Consider the following 19,021-nt stretch of genomic DNA (forward strand, 5'->3'; position numbering starts at 1 on the left):
TTAGTTGCTTCAACATCCAAACATGGAAGCAGAGGAATAAATGCCTTCTTTATTTCACTTTTATATTAATTTAATTTTTTAAAGCTATCTTTTTTTTCAGATTTTATTTATTGATCTTTAGAGAGGAAGGGAAGGAGAGAGGGAGAGAAATATCAATGTATGGTTGCCTCTTGTGCGTCCCCTGCTGGGAACTGGCCTGCAACCCAGACATGTGCCCTGACTGGGAATCGAACAGGCAACATTTTGGTTCACAGGCCAGCGCTCAGTCCACTGAGCTACACCAGCCAGGGCTTAATTTAATTTTCAATATATCTTTCAAAAAGACTTGATCCAGGGTAGATTAAACAAAAATAAGAGTCCTCACTAAAGAGTTCAGGAAGCACTATTTCAGAGGGTCTTGATACATTCATTTGTAGGGCTGAATGCCTATAATAACTGCAACCATCACATGTAACATGTTCATAGAAAACAGTTCCTTTAGAAGTTCCTTTAATTTTTTTTCTTGTCCTGACCTGGTGTCTCAGTTGGTTGGAGCACCGTCCTGTGCACCAAAAGGTTGAGGGTTTGATCCCTGGTTGGACTGTGTATAGGAGGCAACAAATCAATATTTCCCTCTCACATTGCTGTTTCTCTCTCTCTTCCTCTGTCCCTCTCTCCCTAGAATCAATAAACACATTCTCAGGTGAAGATTAAAAATGCTTTTCTTGACATATTATATATTTACTATATGCCAGACTTCATGCTAAGTGCTTCCGTATGTGTTAACTCATCTGCACAAAAACCTTCCAGGGTTGGAATTATGAGTATAATAATGATAATATGTCTGGCACAGAGAATTAAATAACTTCTCAAAGACCCCTGGCTGATAAATGGGAAAGAAATGAATGCTTGATTATGAGCTCCTGAAACAGTGTTGTGAGTTTTTAGTCCAGGTCTGGGAGATGCCCACACTCCTTTGTTTCTGATCGTGACACCTTGGGAAAGGCTGCTGTGCACTTAGGAGTAGCTGTAAAGTCACAAGCTACCACTGTGAACACACCTACTTTCCTGAGGTAGAATGGTTAACACCATAGCTCTTGTCACTCACAGGTCGCTGTCCCCATGAGATTCAATGGTAAATCTGGTGTCGAAGTCCGGCTGCCCAATGACTTGGAAGATTTGAAAGGCTACACATCTCTTTCTTTGTTTCTCCAAAGACCTGAGTCAGGAGAAGATGAAAGGACTGAAAATATGTTTGTGATGTACCTTGGAAATAAAGATGTAAGTATTGCTTGGACATTTTTCTTGTTTTAAAACAGAATATAGTTTTTGAGATGTGTGAGACCACTGGGTCACTGCCATTGGCACAGCAGAAGGCGATCCCACCCACATGTCAGCAAACGTCACCACCTGTGATGGCGCCACAAGGAGAGTTCCCTCAATCACAGATTGTTATCTGCCGGCAGGTCTAGAGCCCTCACCGGATGGGCGGACACAGGGGCTCCACACATGCACCCAAGAGCACACACGTGCCTGGGGCTACAGATTGGCCTCTCTCCCCACAAGCGGGGCAGCCGTATCAGGGTTCATGGGAACTGACTTCTTCCTCACAGAACTGTGACCCTCTTCTCTTGCTTAGAATGTGCAGCCCCAGCCTTCCTCAAGTCTGTGGGATGGATGAGGACCAGAGCAGAGGAAGCCCCTCCTACCTAATAAATCCGAAATCCAGTTGCTCTATCTTGTTAATTCTAAATTCTACAAACTACTGCTCTTACAGGCATTTTGAAAGAGTTCATTTCAGCATTTAATCCCTCCACTCAAAATACACGTCTTCATCCTAATTGTCCAAGGAAAAGCTAATCACAGATTGGGTTAGGATTCAATTTTTAGAGATGAAATAGCTGAAACACACTTGTTGAAAATTCCGTCAATTAAGAAATGGTTGGCTGTCACTAGTGGTTGCCATATTTGAAGATTCCTACAATCAATGCAATTATTAATCATGTCTTCCCTTCAAAGTGTTGGTGCTTTATTTGTGGCTTTCTTATGGCATGACCCTTTGCTTCGTACTATGATGAAATGCACATTATTTATTCGACAAATTTATACCATATACCTAGTAGGCAGCACACCCTGTATTTATGATAAACAAAAATCTGTTTCTTGAGTGTACTTAGTGTACACTTAAAACTAGTTAAAATGATATATTTTACTATAATTTTAAAAAAATCTTGGAACTACCTTAAAGTGCTTGTATTCTAACGGGAGAAAGATACATCTGGAGCTGTGAGGAGACCAGGTGGTAGGTGTTATAACAGAGGGATGCGCTCAGTGTTCAGGGAATGTCGTATGGCACAGGAAAAACAAAAACGGCTTATCTCTCTTACCAGACTAAAACCTAATGGAGGCCTGAGTCCATATCTGGTTCATCTTTATGGGAGGCACTCGGCAAACATTTGTAAAATAAATGAGTGCAATGACATCTCAGACTTCATTTAATGTTAAGTGTTCTGTCTGTATTATTTTGAATAAGAATACACTTCATGCATCCTTCCTGCCCAAGGCTTATTGTATAAAACCCATTAGTTATTTTAAGTGCGCTCCCTTCAAATGGGAAGTTGAGAAAGTATGTGTGTCAGTGTTCTGAGGTAGACATTATGCCTGCAGGCCTCTAGGAACTACATCGGCATGGCGGTCGAAGATGGCCAGCTCAAGTGTGTCTACAACCTGGGGGATCGCGAGGCTGAGCTGCAGGTGGACCAGGTCTTGACCAAGAGTGAAACTCAGGAGGCGGTTATGGACCGGGTGAAATTTCAGAGGTACGAGCCTGATAGACTACCACTGTTTGTTAGTCTGACTTACACTCACCAGTGATGCACTTGCACCCCTATGATGAGAGTGTTGGACTTCTTCTCAATTGGACATGTTGCTGGACCCCATGTGTTGGCTTTGATTTTTCATTTTTCCATATATTTTTATATAATTTTATTATCTGTTTTTCAACAGAATTTATCAGTTTGCAACACTTAATTACACCACGCGAGCCACATCCAATAAACCAGATGTACCTCGATTCCATGACATGGAAAGTGGAAGTAGCAACACACTCCTCAGCTTGGATCCTGACAATGTTGTATTTTATGTTGGAGGTTACCCACCTGACTTTACAGTAAGTGCAGATGTTATTTCACTGAGTGAACGTATCTAAATTTTAACATGGTGTGATGACCTCTTTTGTCTACTTGTCACATGTAAAAGATGAATTTGACTATATATTCTTTCTTTTTCACCTTTACATGTAATTTTATATTTTTTAATTATATTTTATTGATTAGGATATTATAGTTGTCCTAATTTTTCCCCCTTTGCTCCTCTACCCCCACTTTCTCAGGCAAGTCCCTCCTTCATTGTTCATGTCCATGGTTCATGTGTATAAGTTCTTAAGCTACTCCATTTCCTATACTGTACTTTACACCCCCATGGCTATTCTGTAACTACCTATTTGTACTTCTTAATTTCCTCACTACTCTACCCATTCCCCCACGTCCCCCTCCCATCTAGCAACCATCAAAATGCTCTCTGTATCCATGATTCTGTCTCTGTTCTTGTTTTCTTAGTTTGTTTTTTAGATTCAATTGTTGATAGATTTGTATTTTTTGCCATTTTATTGTTCAGAGTTTTAATCTTTTTCTTAAGTGCCTTTAACATTTCATATCATCACGGTTTGGTGATGATGAACTCCTTTAGTTTTTTCTTGTGTGGAAGCTCTTTTTCTGCCCTTCAATTCTAAATGATATTTTTGCTGGGTAGAGTAGTCTTGTCTATAGGTCCCTGCTTTTCATGACTTTGAATATTTCTTGCCAGTCCCTTTTAGCCTGCAAAGTTTCTTTTGAGAAATCAGCTGACAGTCTTATGGGAACTCCCCTCTAGGTAACTAACTTCATTTCTCTTGCTGCTTTTAAGATTCTCTCTTTATCTTTAACCTTTAACCTTACATCTATTACACATCTATTCACTTTACCAAATTAGGGAAGTTTTCTTTCATTATTTTTTCAAATAGAGTTCCAATTTCTTGCTCTTTCTCTTCTCCTTCTGGCACCCCTGTGATGAGAATGTTGGACTTCTTGAGTTTGCCCCAGAGGCTGCTTATAATATCCTCATTTTTTGGATTCTTTTTTCTTGTTGTTGTTCTGATTGGTTGGGTGTTTTTTGTGTTTTTTTTTTGTTTTTTTTCTTCCTTTTGTTTCATATTATTGATTTGATTCTCAGCTTCACCAACTATAGTGTTGTTTCCCTGTAAATTGTTCTTTATTTCAGTTAGTGTAGCCTTCATTTCTGATGGGATCTTTTTTATGCTGTTGGGGTCCTCACTAAGTTCTTTGAGCATCCTTATAAACAGTGTTTTGAACTCAGTGTTTTGAAATCTGACAGATTTCTCATCTCCATTTTGTTTAGCTCTTTTTCTGGAGTTGTGATCTGTTCTTTCATTTGAGCCATGTTACTTCGTCTTCTCATTTTGGCAGCCTCCCTGTGTTTGTTTCTATGTATCAGGTAGAGCTGCTTTGACTCCATGTCCGGCTAGTGTGGCCTAATGTAGTAGGTGTCCTGTAGGGTCCAGTGGCACAGCCTTCCATTCACCCAAGCTGGGTACTTGATATGTGCCCTTCATGTGGACTGAGAACACCCTCCTCTTGTAGTCGAGCCTTGTTGGTGTTTGCAGATCATGGGAGGAATTTACCCAGGCCAGTCAGCTGCAAGTATTGGCTATGACCACTTACCACCAACCTCTACCCTCTGTGGAGGATCAGCTGTAGAGGGGCATGTTGGTGGTTCTCTTATATGTCCACTGGGTGTGCTCGCCCTGGGGTTTCCTGGGAGGTACAGGCCAAGATCAGCCCCAACCTGTGTTTTGCCAGGGTCACCCTGCCTGAGCTATAAAGCAATCAGGATGGCTGCTGGGCTTGGAGATTTCCAGGCAAAATGAAGCTGTTAATCTAGGCTGGCTGCTGCTAGCATCAGGCCTGGGGCTCTCTGAGGCCAGGGTTGCTTGTTTGATAGGATTTAGGAAGTTATGAAGCGTCAATCAAGACCAACCATTCATATGGAAAAGCAGCTTGGGTGGGCCTATAAGTTGGGTGGGGCAGAGTCTCTGGGGATCTCCAATGTGAGTCAAACAGTGTTATCCAGATTGATGGAGTCCCAGATATGGTACCAGCTTGCCAAAACTATTGGGGGAAGGTTTAGAAAAGAGACAATGGCCTCTGCTGGCTTTGATGCAGATACTTCAGCTTCTCCCAATATGCTACTTGTGCCTTTCAAGCTGCTACCCTGGTAGTGGAGCTCAGGGGAATGGAGTCTGAGTAGGTGAGTCCATGTGTGGGTTCTTTAAGAGGAGTTGCTTGGGGCTCCAGCAGTTTCTTCCACGGACTCAATCCCCACTTTTTTTTTTGCAACCAGAACTTATAGGGACTTATCTTCCTGGCACTGGAACCCTGGGCCAGGAAGCCTGGTGGGGGGCTAGGACTCCTCCATCCCAAGATATTTGTCCCCAATTTTTATCTGCCACACATGGATGTGGGACCAGCCCATGCTATGTCCGTGTCCTCCTACCACTCTGGATGGATGTGGTTCTATAATCCATGGTTGTCAGACTTTCATTTAACTTGATTTCCAATGGTTTTTAGTGATGGCTGTTCTATATTTTAGTTGCAGTTTTGGTGTAATTGTGCAAAGAGGTGGGCTATGTCTGCCTACACTGTCATCTTGACTGGAAGTCTGACTATATATTCTTAAAACTTATTTAGAGATAATAGCTAACCCTTGAGTGCTACCTTGCTCAGTGATATATGCTAAGTACATTAATTTAAAAAGCATCATTAATTATTATCCCCACTTCAAAGATGAGGAAACTGAGACAAAGAGTTTGAATAAGTTGCCCAAGATCTTACAGCTAACAAATAGTAAAGCCAGGGCATTTGGTTCCAGGGTTCACATTCTTAACCATCTTTATGGTTAAAAGATTCATACTATTCATACTAGTTCTTGGTCAACTTCATTATTATCCTTTGTTCATGTAGTAGATTTTTCATTTCATTTTTTTCAGCCTCCTGAAAGAATTAGATTCCCTCTGTACAGAGGTTGTATTGAATTAGATGACCTCAATGAAAATGTTCTGAGCTTGTATAACTTCAGAAAAACTTTCAATCTCAATACAACTGAAGTGGAGCCTTGTAGAAGGTAAATAAAGCCTGGAAACTGTATCTCTGTAAAGTGATTTTTATGATTTGCAGGTATAATACATGATAAAGGATGGCCATTGACATGCTGTCGATGTCACTGGTTGATTTGAGCTAGTAGTTCTTAAATTTTGCTTACCTGCAGTAGTGCTGTTCTGGCCTTCTAATAATGGTAACCTTTTCTTAATTCGTGTGTTAGATTGATAGAGTTTTCTCAATTTAGAGAGAAAGCTAATCATTCTTAAATTGTTGGTGCCCCCCACCACAAAATGCTCAGTGTAGGATGGTACCTGATTTAGGCACAAAATTATATATTTACTGTAATTTTTTTTTTTAAAAATAGTGGTCCACAAAGTACACCATGACTTTTTGGGTACTCTGACACCTGGGTCTAATGAAAATTGCTGACTTCAGCTCCTCAATTTCCCTATAGTTAAAAGATTTAGAATATCGTAATATGAAACAGACTGTGTATTTATTACTCAGAATAGAAGGATTATATTCCAAGGTAACAATTTTTTTTTACATTAAGCTCTTCAGATGCTAGGCTACATCTTCCTAAGTAGATATTTCCAAAAGGGACTCAAATATTGTTATTGAACCAGGGTTTAAGTATCATAAGAACATAGGAACACATTCAGGAGAAAGAGCTGGCTGTTTTAACCATTTAAAGATGTTTTCTCCTTAAGAAATGACAAGTAGATCGCATATGCTTTGCTCCATGTTTCAGATAGCAGCATCGTATATTAATAAACACAATTGTCTGGTAGTCCTTTGTTGCTGTGTTCTAACTGACAGTGATTGATGTTGACAGGAGAAAGGAGGAATCGGACAGAAATTATTTTGAAGGTACCGGCTATGCTCGAGTTCCAACTCTACCACATTCCCCGTTCCCAACCTTTGTACAGACGATTCAGACCACTGTGGACAGAGGTTTGCTGTTCTTTGCAGAAAACCAGGTAATCTATAACAAACACTTAACTATTAGCAAGTATGCCCATTCAATTGATCAATTTGGGAGTAACTGGGTTATTATAAACTAGATCTATTACCAAGTAGATATTGGTATACATAAACTAGCTATTGGTAATAAACTAGCTATTACCAACTAGATCTGGAAGACATTGTGCAAATGTTACCCACATCCTTCCCCTTGACCTAATTCTACTTTCTTCGGCTGTGGGAATGTGTGTCTTAATAAGGCAAGTAATAAGGAATTTGAGCCTGGCTGGTGTAGCTCAGTGGATTGAGCGCGGGCCTGCGAACTACACTACCGCAGTTCGATTCCCAGTCAGGGCAAATGCCTGGGTTGCAAGCCAGTTCCCAGTGGGGGATGCACAAGAGGCAACCATACATTGATATTTCTCTCCTTCTCTTCCCCTCTAAAGATAAATAAATTAAAAATATTTAAAAAAAAAACAAGGAATTTGAGAACATGCCACCAAAATACAGGAGAAATCACCCCCTTTCCTATTCAATTCTCTATTCAACTTCACTCTTTGAAAATACTACTTGCCTAATAATGTACTTATTCTGCATAAAAACACGCAAAGACTTCCTGGGGTCTCTGAGAACTAGACTGTTTGTCCTTCGGCTGTTTGCACCTTCATCTGACTCTTCTCGGGCTGTGTGGGATTGTCTTTATCAACCTGACCCTTGACTATCCAAGACATGAAAGCTTCTCTATTATCAAGCAGCTGAGATTCTTAGAGGCCATGCTTTACTCTCCTAGTTTAGAAAAGTTCAAAGTTGTGCTCTCTAGTGATTGTTAGTGCCATCTGCCGATAGATGGGCTGGGCGGTGTCTGCTCCTGTAAACAGCCCTTCCATAGCTGGAGAAATGGGGATCTCCCATCTAAGAACGTAGAATTCACAAGGCACTTGGGATTTCACCAGACCCTTCTACCTGAAGGGTGGCATAGGCATGGTCCAATACTTCTTTCTGGGGTTGGTCTGGACCCGCCAGGAGATTCAAAGACTAAACCATTTCTGGTGGTTTGGGGAGGTCCTGACCTGCCTAAAGAATGTGGAGCTGAGAAATCACACAACATCTTCAGGACAAGGCAGTTGTTTTCTAAAATCAGATCTTCTTTGTACTACGTTTTGAAGTCATTCGAGACTAAGAACCAGAAATACTACTTAGATGAAAAGAAAATTTACAAAATGTTGTTGGCAACCAAATAAGAGAAAATGATCTGGAGTGCACCTGTGATGTAGGCTGGCTGAGTACTCTCGTGAGTTCGTTATTCTGTTATTTATGAGTCTGATGAACCCTAACTGGCTTCCAAGGACAAGTTGAGGATCCGGCTAAGGATTGATTTTTCTTTTAGATGAGAACTCTGGCAGTAGACTTCAAAGAAATGTATTCTTATCAACAGGGAATGGTATAAAAGCAAACCTTCAAGCCCTATGGGGGATGGTGGTTCAAATATGTTGTCTTACACCATGATGAGGATACAAAACGACCAAGACAGATGTGATTCCCTCTCCCCGCCAGGACCTTGTGTGCTAGATGGGAAGACAAATATTAAACAAACTTGTGCTTGATAATTGGTTAACTAACATCATCATAATAGTGATGAGCCATATAGAGGGAAAGTTTGAGGTGAAATGAGGATGTGTAACAGAAAAGACTTCTTGAACAAAGGATGCTTTATTTGAGAGCTGGAGGACAAGAATGAGACAGTATGTAAATTGGAGAGGGCAGAAGGGGAGGGCCATCCACGTGGGGGGAGGGGCAAGAAGGAAACTCAGGCATGGGAAGGGCAGGGAGCATCGGGGATGAAATGGTGTCCCGTGTGGTTGGGGCACAAAGAGCCAGAGGGACCACAGAGAAATGGAACTGAAGGGGTGGTCACGGCCTCAGAGCATCTGATGGGGAGCTAGAGGGTTACCCTGAGAGCAAAAAAGAGTCATGTGCTCACACAGGTATTTCCAAAATGGATTGGAGAGGTCACAGAGTGAACATGGGGGCGGGGGGCAGTGTGTTATTGCTGTGCAATCCCGCTGAAGGACTGTGGCTGAGACTAGGTGGCATGAAATGGAGAGGAAGCCAGGAAATGGTGGAACCAACAAGATTTGATGGGATGGAAGAGAGAGAAGGAAGAACCAAGAATGACTTCTAGCGGGTGTGTGGCCAGCTCAGAAAGCAATTAGTAGTGAGAGAAAGGAGAGAGAGCAGTGTGAGGGGCAGAGAGACGGGCTTGGCGGCAGGTGAGAGGCATGTAGCTCATAAGTTGTGTCAGCGTATTTCTGAATCTGAGGATCTGTGAGTCATGCCACCAATAACAGTAAGGTAATCAGATATAAGGCCTGGTGCTGCAAAGGCAGGGCTAGGCTAGGGAAAAACATCTGGGCGTCATGGGCTCACCTGAATTGGGGCCACAGGAGTGTCTGTGATTGTGAGACAGAGACAGTGGTGGAAGGGAAGAGGTCCCATGTGGGATCCCCTCAAAAACCCCCAACCCTTAAATGGAAGATCAGAGGGGAGTGAGCCAGCAAGTGGGACGGAGACATAACAATAAGTCAGGAAACAGGTGGTGGAAAATACCTGGGGTTAGAGTAAGACCGTATGTTTTCCCAAGAGGTAGCGGTCATGTTGTCCCATGATATTAATGATCTGTATCTTCTTGGTTTCCATTTGCACATGCTGATGATAGATTCCTATGAAACAAAACCATAGTAGCTAGCATTTATTGTGTCCTTCCTGCGCGCCAATCTCTGTATACGATGCTTGCCAAGACTCATGACACTTAACCATCGTACCCATCCCGGCGGTTGGATATTGCAGCACTGTTGTCCCTTTTAATTAAGGAGGCAGCTGGAGCTGAGAGCAGTCTGTAACCCGAGAGCAGCCGCTCTCCCTCTGCTGAGCCTCCTGGTAATAATCTACATTATTTCCCATGCTCCAGGATCGTTTCATCTCCCTAAACATAGAAGAAGGCCGTCTCCTGGTGCAGCACAAACTGAATTCAGAGCCACCACGAGAAAACGGAGTCGGAGACATCATAAACGATGGGCATGATCATTTGGTATATCTTCTGAGTCTGTTTACTTAAATCGTTGAATATCCTTAGTCCTTTCAAACTAAGCCAGTGCCCCAAACGCTTTTCTATTACCAGATGAACTTGTAATTATTAACTGAGGGGCATGTCCTTTTAAAATTCGAACATTTGGGCATGAACTATGTTCACATGTATATGGCATATATAAAACACAATTTCAAATGCAAATTTTCTATTAATGTTTTAAGCGTTTAAATATTAATATGTTTCAAATATTAATATAACATTCCTGTCATTGTTTTAATATTATATTTTTATAATGCAGAAGCACTATGCCATGTGTATAAGTAAATTGGAAGGAAGACAAGAGCACAATCACTCTGAAGCACTGTGAGCAGGATTCCTTCACTTCCCATTGCTCGCTGACCCACCTCTTATGTGTTTCAGATTCAGATCAGAATTGGAAAAGCTCAGAAAAGCACGTGGATAACTTTGAATTCTAAACACATTAAAATTGAAGGGGACATATTTGATTTCGACACATATTATCTAGGAGGAATTCCACTTTTAATCAGGGAAAGGTAAGATGTTATATGTATTTTTTGAGGAAGCAGATTGCCTCTCTTAGCGGTTAGGATCGCTACTGATTAGTTTGCCTTTTTAAAATTCCAGTGCTAATAAACACAAAGAGTTGGCTGTTCAGTATTAACAGTGTGAGGCAACAGAGCAAACCAGGCTATAAATACTAGATGGGGTGGTGAGGAGGCCGCCCCCCTGTCATTCTTTGGGGGAGAGAAGCCACAGGAGCATGGATGGTGTTGACAGTGTTGCCAACTAGAATGGAGGCTGTGGCTCTGGCTCCTTCAGGGTAGTGTGAGAGATGTCCTGGCTGGGTGGCTCAGTTGGTTGGAACATCATCTTGTGCACCAAAAGGTTACAGGTGTGATTCCCAGTCAGGGCGCATACACAGATTTCAGGTTTGGTCCCTGGTCAGGGCACATACGGGAGGCAACCAATCCGTGTTTCTCTCTTACACCAATGTCTCTCTCTCTCTCTCATCAATAAAAAACATATCCTCAGATGAGGATTTAAAGAAAAAAAAGGTAGTCTAAGAGAGCATGGGCAATCTCATGCCCGAGAAGCAGTGCTGAGCACTGGAAGCTGGTGTTGCCACCTCGGGGGGCATTTCTAGAATGTAAGGCTCACCTGGACCACCTCCCCTTTGTATGGTATTGAACATAGAGTGCGTGCAAACCTGTTTCTCAGATTAGTGAGTACATGGATGAATTAAATTCGTTTAAAAGGAAGTGAAGCTTAATCTGAATGAGAGAAAAAAAACACTTTGAGAATGTACTTTAAAAAACTCTTACATTTTGTTTATATCTTCCAAAACGGGTTTAAGAGAGCTGATGGTAGTTCATGGAAAGAAGATACCCTGGGCGAGATAGGGCTAAGCTAAGGGAATCCCAGAATGTTCGATTATAATTGCCTAAATGAGATCTGAGGCTAGTTAACTTTTTGTTCTAATTTATCGATCAGTTGGGAGGACTACCGTATGTGAATTACAAAGCATTGCCCAAAGGTGCTTTTTCTTCTATAGCCCTTATGCATCTGAGCACCCGTCTATCCTTAGCAAGGAGGCATCAGTCTGTGTTTTGAAGTTGTCAGGGTCGTCCCCAAAGATAGAAATGCAGGTGAGAAATTTTAGCACTTTGATAGAGTTTGGAGTGGAATTTTTCACTCCTTAGATTGTTTGAACCAGAGAAGACCTTGTAGATAATCTCTGAATTTTATAGATAAAGAAATTAAGAGCCAAAAGGTGATATTAATATTTAATATCATCAATATTAAATAGCAATTCAACCATGAATAGCTAGTTAGGAGGGGTCAGTAATCTTGATTTTATTCAGTTAAATATAATAAAATAGAGAAACTTGAGGTAGCACCATTGTGTCCATCTGAGGTTATAATTTATTTGTTCATTACTCATTGAGTGTCTAGTGACATCGGGCAGTGTGGCGGGTGCTGGGAAGACAGTGATGACCAGGGCAGAGCCTCAACTGTGGTGAAAGGAGATAGTAGAATGTGACCAATGACACAGGAGGGGAAGCTCAGGGGGCTGGGGGACCCAGGACGGGAATCTAACCCAGTTGGGGGCCTCAGGAAATTGGCCTCTGGGTAGACCTGGAAGACACTGGCAATCAGCACATGCAAAGGAGCCACACTCCAGAGAAAGTGTGAGCTTTCAGAGAGCTGGAGGACACTGTGGGGCAGGCCAGGGCTGCCCCGCAGGGCTGCTGTGGGAAGCAGGGGCCGGACCACTGAAAATCTTTAAAGTCATAGTAAGGAGCCATCAGGGAGACTTCAGCAGAGAAAGGACATGATCAACTCTGGGTTCTTAGTAGCTCACTCTGGTTGAAGGCAGAGATTGGATGAGGAGGGGAAAGGGCAGAGACAGGTGAGTGGTTGGAAGATGAGTGTATTCACAGCAGTGGGAGAAGAGGGGGGCCTGACCAGGGGAATGGCAGTGCAGGTGAGGAAGTAGGAGTGGATTCCCAACATGTTTAGGACAGTGAGAGGACAGTACTGAATGGTGGCTTGGCTTTGGGGAGTAAGGAGAGAAGTGCTCAAGAACTGCACGTGGTTTGTGAGCTAGCACTTGGGCAGATGGAGAGCAGGGACGGAGGAGCAGGGTAATGAGCTTGTCTTGAGGCCAAGGCGGGGTGGGACAAAGGTCTAGACCTCTGAAGAGAAGTCCAGGAAGAAGAGGGTGTGAATCAAGCTCGGATACAGCTGGGTACAGAGGTTGTGGGGCAGGTGGGCTCACCCAGAGCAGTGAGGAATTCTCAGAGGAAGTACATTGATTGGTCAGTGGTTTGCACTAGTCTGAGAGCAGAAGGCCCCCAGACAGCGATGTAGGGGCCAGGCAAGCAAAGTTAACCAGGAAAGGGGATTGAGTGAAAATCCAAAGAAGTGGTTCTGGTTCAGGCTCAGCCATCCAGGAGCTGCCTGACCTTGGGTTGAGTCAGCACTCAGCCTTCCTTTCCCTAGTCATCTCTGCCCATTAAAGCAGCACACAGATGGGTATAGGTGTGCATGTGTATCAGGTGTACATATACACTTCTCACAGTGGCCTGTCTGAGGGTCTTCCAAACAAGGGACAGCTTCCTTTTTCTGGGCAAGTTTATACTTTGATTTTTTTAATTCAAATCATAAGAACATGGAAAATGCAGGACAGAGACCAGTTGGAAGATCTCACTAGCCTTTTACTCCTTCACAAATAAAATGCTAGGCAATATAGTCATCACTTTCCAGTCCTGCTTGATGGTCCAGAGAGTCCTGAAAGCCCCTGGGGTCAGGGTGGGCACAGAGGAATTCATTTCACCCCCTGGCATGAATGGAAGGCTCTTACAGGCAGTAGAAAGTGCTAAATCTAATGTGGAGAAAAGCAAGCTAGGGTTATCTCTAAATAAAGCAGCTTTGACAAAGAGATTCTACGGGTGTTGTTTTCTCCTTTCACTGTAGTGTGTCTTCTGGGAATAGGACCCAGCTCTTGCAATGCTGCCTTTAGGGTTCCAGGCAGGAGCCGCAATCTGTTAATCCCACTTGTTTCCCATGAGAAGGGAAAACCATCTCTGACAGTGCCAGGGAGTCCCAAACCGGCAAGAAACCTGTCCTGAGGATTGACACTTTGAGTGTGACAATAAAACATTAAAATGAAAATAATTTTTTTTAAAGATTTTATTTACTTTAGAGAGGAAGGGAAGGAGAGAAGGAGAGAAATATCAATGTATGGTTGCCTCTCATGAGTCCCCTGCTGGGAACTGGCCTGCAACCTAGGCATATGCCCTGACTGGGAATTGAACCGCGATCGTGTGGTTCGCAGGCCCGCGCTCAATCCACTGAGCTACGCCAGCCAGGGCTAAAATGAAAATAATTTGAAAAGTAAAATCAGTCAAGGATGTCTTGGACATTTTACTAAGTACCCATCCCTGGGTTTAGGATCACATCCTTCTCTTACTGCCCTCTGAAATCTGCCTCCAGCAGGCTGGCACCTGGCTGAGCCTTCGTGAACCGAACGGTCCATGGTATGCACACACAGCCCAGAGTACCAGCCCGTGAATACCGCAGCCCGTACCCCCTACAGTCCCGTTCCTCTAGCAGGTGTGCCTGGTCCCTGCATCCCGGAGTAAACATGGAACTTTACACCCTCAAAGACTCAGAGTAACAAGGACGTCCCAAAGAACAGTGGAAATAAATCTACCATCTCATCATCTCTGATGCAGATACATTTTCTGCAGGAAAGAGCCACGCTCATGCTGAGTGCTGTGGGTGCACAAGCTGTGTATGAGTATCTTTGAGGGCTTCAGGTGACACTCGCTTGTGTGTCCCGCTGACCACTCAGGTCCCAGTGCTGCCGCTCTCTCACGGCATGACTTCAGGCAGGTTACTCAGCCTCCCTTAGCCTCCTGCTATGCCTGTAATGTGGGCACAGTAACAGCCTCTCTCTTGGGGTGGCTGTGGGATTCAGAGCAGTGAGCACAGTGCCGGGCACGTGGTGCATGCTCAGGAAATGTGAGATCAGAAAGTAACTCCCTCAGAAGGTCCTTGTGAGGATGGCACGATGCTGCTATGCGCAGATCAGGCATTCGTGTCTGTTAGTGCCCTTTCTCTCCGCCTTTCTTTCCTGCCACTGTCTTTTTCCTCCAGCCTATACTTTCTGGAAAGAAGGGCCCCAGGAGATGTTGATGTGCCTAAAGCATGCTGACATGAGAGAGTGGACGTAAAGGCTTGTATAAATAGAAAAACTCCAGCAACCCATATGAACTTTCCTCTTCTTCCGAGGGAAAAAGCCATCTTTAGCCATCAATAGTTAAGCTGATGCTGCAGTTCCAGTGGGGATTCATTTCTTCCTTTTCCTCTAATAAAATTTAGTTTTATGCAGAGTGCATGTAGCTAAACTACTTATAACGAATTGAATAACAATGAATGCAGACACCCTTCCATTTAGAACAGTGAGCTGCCCTAGGGATTTATAATGAAATTAGCTTTGTGTTCTTCTTAGTACATCATTTGTTTAAGAAACACAACTATTTGTCTGGACTGTAGTTGGTTCGTGAGTGTTAACGTTTTACGCGAATGGACCTTCAAACAGAGTCAAAAGTCAGATCAAAAGGGAGATGCCAGGGCAGCCACGTGGGAAGAGACGGTTCTCCTTGTCATCGTTGCATTATGGGAATGGTCACTGAGTCTGCCATCGCGCTTTGGGTCCCGGCTCCATACCGAGTGCCATTTGAATGTGTTACCCATATCAACTCGTTTAAACTCCTGACAACCCTAGGAAACAGATTAAATACCCCATTGCATACGTGAGAGAATAGAGGCACAGTGAAGGTAGGCCGCCTGGCCAGGCAGCAGAGAGAGGCCTTGAACCCCAGCTGTCTGGCCCCAGAGCCCACAGCTCTAGAGCAGGCCTCCCTTGCCTCTGAGAAGCACCTCCCGAGTATTCATGACCATGTCCACATCTGATTGCAGGCATTTCCTGAGCACTAGCTTGTTTAATCCTCGCAATAACCCCTGAGGAGGTAGCAGAGACAGCATACGAGGCCAGACAGTGCTTCCTCTGTCCCAGCTTGGCATTGGTTAACTCGCAAGCCACACTTTCATAATCGTGTAGCACCCAAAAGTAACAGTTTGTTTCTTCTAAGTTTAACTTAGAAACAGACAGAAAAAAAAAAGCTAACTTAAGAGTGGCTAACTCAAAGGTGAACAGAAAAATAGAGCAAAAATTTTCTAGAGCATTCCTGACTCTGATAAAGTACTGATTTATTAAGTTATCAATATATACTTATTATTATTTACAGTGTATTGATGTATTCATATACTGTCTCTTCACCGTATATTGCCATGACTCCTGGCACAGGTGTAGGATGGGGAGCAGTTCGAGATATTGTGTATCTTGTCTCCATCGCTTTGGGGAACACTGGCCATCCTCCTGTCAACACTATAGTGTTCGTTTTTAAAGCAGAGAACTCAGAATCACACAGAAAGGAAGTAAATTTTTCCAGCATCACAAAATAAGTAACTTTATAGAAATCCCACGAGAACGGGTAACCCTAAAGCACACACTTGTTTAGGGGTGAGAAGTAGCGACGTTTCAGCTCCAGTTCTCAGGTGAGCCTGGTCTGGAACACCCCTTTCCTTTTCCTGTGCCCCAAACCAGGTTCAACATTTCTACCCCCGCTTTCCGAGGCTGCATGAAAAATCTGAAGAAAACCAGCGGCGTAGTGAGGTTGAATGATACTGTGGGAGTGACAAAGAAGTGCTCAGAAGACTGGGAGGTAAGTGAAGAGTTCAAAGCCTCACGAGGGAGTGCTCCCCAACCAACCCGTTTTGGGTTTTCGGTAACACATCGACATCAGACTCTTTTCTGGTAGCACAGAAGTATTACTGAGAGCTGGCTCATCTACATTCCCCACGTACTTGCAAAACCTCTTTACGTTTTCATATGAAATTTGTAAGAAAGAAGGAATACCGACTATACACGTACAAACCTACAGATGATTGATAATTGTCATTCAGGAAAGCAAAATCAGTTTCTTTGGGAGATGTCATAAACCACATTGATCAGTTGTTGTGAGAAGACAGGATAAGGTTGGAACTTTAGCCATGAAATGATTGCAATGCTAGTAATTTATTGTGTTTGCATTTCAGCTCGTGCGGTCTGCCTCATTCTCCAGGGGAGGACAATTGAGTTTCACCGATATGGACTCTCCGTTGCCCAGCCAGTTCCAGGCCTCCTTTGGGTTTCAGACCTTTCAACCCAGTGGCATATTACTAAGTCACCTGGCAGGGGTATGAAACATGGCGTGAATATTGAACAAAATTCAAACTTGACTCAAAGTTTGATATCGGAAACAATAGAGCAGGGGTGTCAACCTCATTTTTCACTGAGGGCCACATTTCCGTTGGGGTTGCCTTCAGAGGGCTGAATGTAATGTTAGGACTGTGTAAATATAACTGCTCCTTGGCAGTTAATCAAGAGCTCAGCACTGCCATGGGGTCGAAACAAGGTGCCAGGCCAGATAAAACAAAGTGGAGGGCCAGATAAAAGAAGGTGGGGGGCCAGATTCAGCCTCTGGGCCTTGTGTTTGCCACCTGTAAATAGAGGACTTTTTAACATAAATTGGAAATTGAAATATACATCCCAGGTTAGGTCCTAAACGAAGTTAGGCTCAGAAAGTACATTATAGTTCACAGGATTGAATTTGTGTGTATCCACGGGTTTGTTTTCATTCTTTTTAGATTTATTTTTTGAGTCAAGGCAAATTATGACTGTTATAAATAATAATGTAGCGTAAAGTTTTAGATCTAATGAAAAAATCAGAACGTATCCCCATTATTCTCTTTTGATAGCACAAAAGATAGCTCTCATTTTTTGCAGCAGCAGCTGGTTGGACAATATTTACATCTGAGAAATGGGAGAAAAGAAGGTCCCTTGTCCTTTGCTCATGTACACGGAACCCCAGAAAAATCCCTTCAGCAGAGAGGTGCCCTCTATACCTCAAGAGGATTTAGCTTGTACAGTTACGTAGGCGTAGAAGTCAACTGATACTTAGAAATCCCCTGTGGACCAAGTGGGATTTCAGAAGAGAAGTAGAGATAGCGCACTGCCACTCTGGATTTGTTTCTTCTGGATTTCCAACACAACAGACATCCAGCATTTGTGGAAAGGCGGGGTGGTGGCTGACTCTGTGGATGTGTCATATCAGAAAGCCTTTCCTACCCTGGCCAGGTGGTTCAGGTGGTTGGAGCGTTGACCCATACACCAAAAAGTTGCAGGTTCCATCTCTCAGCAGGGCACACACCTAGGCTGTGGGTTTGATCCCAGGTCGGGAGGCCTGCGGGAGGCAACTGATTGATGTATCTTTCCCACATCTATGTCTGTCTGTCTGTCTCTCTCAAATCAATAAACATGTCCTTAGGTGAGGATTTAATACACACACACACAAACACACACATACATATATGATAAGAAAAGAAAAGCTTTTTCTCTCTTGACATCTTTGCTTGTCAGCATTTAGAGAGCTTTTTTCAAAAACCAGTGCTGGGAAGGTACATGTTGACATTCAGATTGTGAGAATGGCTCTTCCATCAAAACAGGATGTTTTGATCTACTCTTTTGACATGGAACATTTGTTTCTTCTGCCAAGGGTGGGGACTCTTGGTACATAACATGCGAAACAATCATAAGCAGATGGAAGATTTAATTGACTTAGTAAAAGATGAGCTGAATCCTGGGCTATGCAGGAATCCTAGAAATATCCCAGAACACGGCCCTCAGCTTTGTAATGGATTAACTAAGAAACACACGTCAGTCAGCATTCTTTTACCTAATTCATGATGAATATTGCCAACTGAAAAAAAAATCAACATAAAATAAAACTGACATGGCTACAGCCACCACTGTGAAAACCGTTTTAGATTAAAACCTCACTGAAGAATTACATCTTGCCAAAAACTGCAAAAATTGTACTCGGTAGAGGAAACAGCAACAAAATTAAAATGATGATTGCTAAAACTACCCATGATTACTTTTTTAAATTAAGAATTGACAGAAAGAATCAAATTATCTTGCCAGATATTAGATCTGCAGAGTTTGACATGGGAAAATTAAACTTCCTAGAAATTATGACCAAAAAATTAAAAATTCATAATGCCTGGACATAAGACATCATTGTTATAATCACATATGAAAAAAATGATAGGTCAAGTCTTTATTCTAAAGTTTATTCAGGAAAGA

At 42.9% G+C, this 19,021-nt stretch overlaps 1 protein-coding gene across 2 annotated transcripts in view; it reads left to right on the forward strand.

Annotated features, from left to right (window-relative positions):
- Window positions 1-19,021, forward strand: part of LAMA3 (laminin subunit alpha 3) — a 255,409-nt gene that overhangs the window by 215,180 nt on the left and 21,208 nt on the right. For both annotated transcript variants that reach the window (XM_037031991.1, XM_037031998.1), the window contains 9 exons: window positions 1,090-1,260; window positions 2,647-2,798; window positions 2,986-3,148; window positions 6,083-6,216; window positions 7,030-7,174; window positions 10,126-10,245; window positions 10,666-10,799; window positions 16,442-16,559; window positions 16,933-17,073. In XM_037031991.1, coding sequence (XP_036887886.1) covers window positions 1,090-1,260; window positions 2,647-2,798; window positions 2,986-3,148; window positions 6,083-6,216; window positions 7,030-7,174; window positions 10,126-10,245; window positions 10,666-10,799; window positions 16,442-16,559; window positions 16,933-17,073 — 1,278 coding nt within the window. The remainder of the gene's footprint in view (window positions 1-1,089; window positions 1,261-2,646; window positions 2,799-2,985; window positions 3,149-6,082; window positions 6,217-7,029; window positions 7,175-10,125; window positions 10,246-10,665; window positions 10,800-16,441; window positions 16,560-16,932; window positions 17,074-19,021) is intronic.

The sequence above is a fragment of the Sturnira hondurensis genome, unplaced genomic scaffold (assembly GCF_014824575.4).
Source record: "Sturnira hondurensis isolate 20B ecotype Veracruz unplaced genomic scaffold, ASM1482457v3 Scaffold0001872, whole genome shotgun sequence".
NCBI classification, from domain to species: Eukaryota; Metazoa; Chordata; class Mammalia; order Chiroptera; family Phyllostomidae; genus Sturnira; species Sturnira hondurensis.